The sequence below is a fragment of the Eimeria maxima genome, genomic scaffold (assembly GCF_000499605.1).
Source record: "Eimeria maxima Weybridge genomic scaffold, Emw_scaff412, whole genome shotgun sequence".
In the NCBI taxonomy this organism is placed as follows: domain Eukaryota; phylum Apicomplexa; class Conoidasida; order Eucoccidiorida; family Eimeriidae; genus Eimeria; species Eimeria maxima.
In genome coordinates this window covers 17,501-20,834 of record NW_013563842.1, presented here as the reverse complement: position 1 = coordinate 20,834, position 3,334 = coordinate 17,501, and the positions used below count along the sequence as shown (strand labels likewise).

The window sequence follows — 3,334 nt, the reverse complement described above, 5'->3', positions numbered from 1 at the left end:
CTTTGACTCGTTATAATTGTTTATTACTTGGTGGCGCAGCAACATCCAGCTGCAGCAGCAGCAGCAACAGGAACAGCAGCAGCGGCAGCAGCAGCAGAACATAATCGACAGCAACTGCAGCAGCAAATCCTGCTGCTGCTAAACCCTTGCACACTTGGAGGGGCACCTTAAGGAAAAGGGGTCCCTCCATAGTATACATTAGGGTTTAGGGTTTAGGGTTTAGGGTTTAGGGTTTGCTGATGACGACTACATCTGTCCGTTCCCCTGCTCATCCTCGAGCTCCTTTGTCGTACTTTCAGCAGCAGCAGCAGCAGCCGCTGCAGCAGCAGCAGCAGCAGCAGCAGCTCTCTCTTTCTTCCCTTAAGTTGCAGTCTAGTGTCTTGGGCCCCCCCCCAAGGGCTGACCGCTTTGATAAGCAGCCGCTGCATGCGTCGACCTTGGGGCCCCCAGGGGGCCCCCAGGGGGCCCTAATGGGGGCCCCAGGGGGCCCACATGAGGGTCCTAATGGTTCCATATATGGGTACCTTGGAGGTATAAACACAACAGCAGGTGCAGCATTAGCAGGAGGAGGAGCAGCAGCACAGCAGCATGGTAACGGCAGCAGCAGCAGCAGCAGCAGCAGCAACTCGCGATTTGCTTCTCTTACTACAGGAGGTATATCTTCGCATGCAACCTCTGATGGTTATGCGTCTCCTCTTGTAGGTACTGCAGCAACAACAGCAGCAGCAACAACAGCAGCAGCAGCAGTAGCAGCAGCAGCAGCAGGAGGAACAGGAGCAGCAGCAACACGGCCTAATTGGGCTCATACAAGCGCTATTCTTAGCACCACACAGCAGCAACTGCAGCAGCTAGAGCAGCAGCAGCAGCAGCTAGAGCAGCAGCAGCAAATGCTGCTAGCAGACTTTGACGATTCTTTCTCTAATCAGTCGCAGCAGCAGCAGCAGATGGGCTCATCCTTATCAGCAGCAGCAGCAACAACAACAGCAGCAGCAGCAGCAGCAGCAGCAGACAGCACGGATCTCCCTACACAAGCAGCAGCAGCACGCCGTCGTCGTCATCGCCGCAGCAGCAGAAACTCCCTTAACACTACCTTTGACCTGCAGCAGCAGCAGCAGCAGCAGCAGCAGCAGCAGCAGTATTTGCATGCATTAGGTTCATCATCTAATGCTTTAGGGCTACGCCGCATGCATGCCGATGACCCTATTCAGTTAAGGGGCCCCCTGGGGGCCCCCCTTGTTGACAATACTATAGGGGGCCCCTCAGGGGGCCCCCTGCTGCAGCTGCGCAGCGAAACAACAGCAGCAGCAACAGCAGCAGAAAGGATCTTGAATAGATCAAGGAGCCTCCGGGGCCCCCCCGCCCCTACTGAGCGGCTGCGCAGTAGCAGCGCTATTGGCAGCAGCAGCACAACAGCAGCAGCAGCAGCAACAGCAGCAGACGGCGGAGGGTCCTTGCTGCAGCAGCCGCTGCACTTGAGGGGCCCTGCTGCTGCTGCTGCTATAACAGACACAGCAGCAGCAGCCACAGATCTGCAGCAAACTACACAGCAGCACCAAACAGCAACAACTAGCAGCAGCAGCAGCAGCAGCAGCGCGATGAGGAGTGTATCGGCTACCGTAAGGGAGAACAGCGTCTGTGTCTGCAGTGTACGTACACCCCAATAGCAGCAGCAGCAGAAGCAGCAGCAGCAGAAGCAGTAGCAGCAGCAGCAGAAGCAGCAAAGAGACACAACCGCAGCAAATCATCTTAGATACATAAAACGCACACACATATATCAGCAGCAGCAGCAGCACCAACAGCAGCAGCAGCAGCAGCAGCAGCAGCAAGTGTGTGTGTCTGTGTCTGTGCGTGCAGGCTGCTTCTTTTATGGCTAGACAGAAGGCACAGTACGAGCAGCTGCTGCGGCGAGTAGAGGGGGAGAGGCAGCAGCAGCAGCAGCAGCGGCAGAAGCAGCATGCAAAAGAGATGCAGCTACATCAGCAGCAGCTACAATTACAGCAGCAGCAGCATGAGCTGCAGCAGCAGCAGCACGAGCTGCAGCAGAAGCAGCAAGAGTTGCTGCTAATAGAGCGTAAATTCAATGAGCAGCGCGACGCCATAGAGCAGCGGCTAGTAGGGGACCAGCTGCAGCAGCAGCAGCAGCAGCAGATAATACAGCAGCAGCAGCAACAATTACAGCAGCAGCAGCAAACATTTAATAAAAAAAAGGAGACATGGTGTGCAGCAGCAGAGCAAAGGAGACAGGAAGCAAATAAGACACAGCTGCTGCTGCTGCAGCAGCAAAAAGAGATAGAAGATAAACAGTCTGCTGTTAATCAAAAACAAAAAGAACTAGATGTATGTCCTGCTGCTGCTGCTGCTGCTGCTGCTGCTGCTGTTGCTGTTGGTGGTGGTGGTGGTGGTGTTGTTGCTGCTGCTGCTAATCGTCATCTTGCTGCTGTTAATATTGATCATGCTGCTTCTCCTGCTGCTGCTGCTGCTGCTTATTCTGTTGCTGCTAATCATCCTCGTGTTGCTGCTGCTGCTGCTGCTGCTAATTGCTGCTGCTGCTGCTGCTGCTGCTGCTGCTGCTGCTGCGTATACACCGCAGGCGGATCGTTACCAATTGAACGAAGAACGTCTGCAGCTACAAGAGCAGCAATTCGCCTTTGATGCAGCAATGCAGCAGCTGCGTGCAGAGACACAGGAGTTGGAGCAGCAGCAGCAGCAGCAGCAACAGCAACAGCAGCAGCTACAGCAACAAGAGCAGCAGCTAATGCAACGCGAATTAGATCTGCAGCAGCAAGAGACAGAAATTAATAATCTGCGCATGCAGCTGCAGCAGCAGCAAGCAGATCTTGATGCAAGAGAGGACGATCTACGGAGGCAGCAGCAGCAGCTGCAGCAGCAGGAAGCAGACCTGCAGCAACAGCAGCTAATGCTGCAGCAGCAAGAAGCAGATATGCAGCAGCAGCAGCAACAATTTCAAAGACAGCAAGAGACGCAGCAGCAAGAACTGCAGCAGCAATATTCTAATATTGAACAGCAGCAGCAAATGCTGCAGCAGGAGCAGCAGCTGCTGCAGCAACAGCAGCAGCAACTGCAGCAGCAGCAGGAAGACTTCAAGAGAAGGCAGCAAGACCTCACAAGACGTCTAGATGAGGCAGCAATTAGAGAGGTTAGTGCTGCTGCTGCTGCTGCTGCTGCTGCTGCTGCTGCAGTTGGTGCTGTAGTTGCTGCTGTAGTTGCTGCTGTTGGATTGATGTGTTTGTTGCTGCTGCTGTTGCTGCTGCTGCTGCTGCTGTTTTGCAGAAAGAAGCGGAGGCTGCTCGTAGAGACTGCAGCATGGAGCAGC

The 3,334-nt window shown here is 54.6% G+C and overlaps 1 protein-coding gene across 1 annotated transcript in view; it reads left to right on the top strand.

Annotated features, from left to right (window-relative positions):
• Positions 1-239: 239 nt before the first annotated feature.
• The window catches only part of EMWEY_00032110 (hypothetical protein, conserved), a gene marked incomplete at both ends in the record, with an annotated part of 6,860 nt that continues 3,765 nt past the window's right edge, over positions 240-3,334 (top strand). Inside the window, 4 exons of the mRNA XM_013478399.1 lie at positions 240-1,616; positions 1,855-2,112; positions 2,591-3,157; positions 3,292-3,334. The exon at positions 3,292-3,334 is cut by the window's right edge and continues 1,203 nt beyond it. Of these exons, the coding sequence (XP_013333853.1) occupies positions 240-1,616; positions 1,855-2,112; positions 2,591-3,157; positions 3,292-3,334 (2,245 nt within the window). The remainder of the gene's footprint in view (positions 1,617-1,854; positions 2,113-2,590; positions 3,158-3,291) is intronic.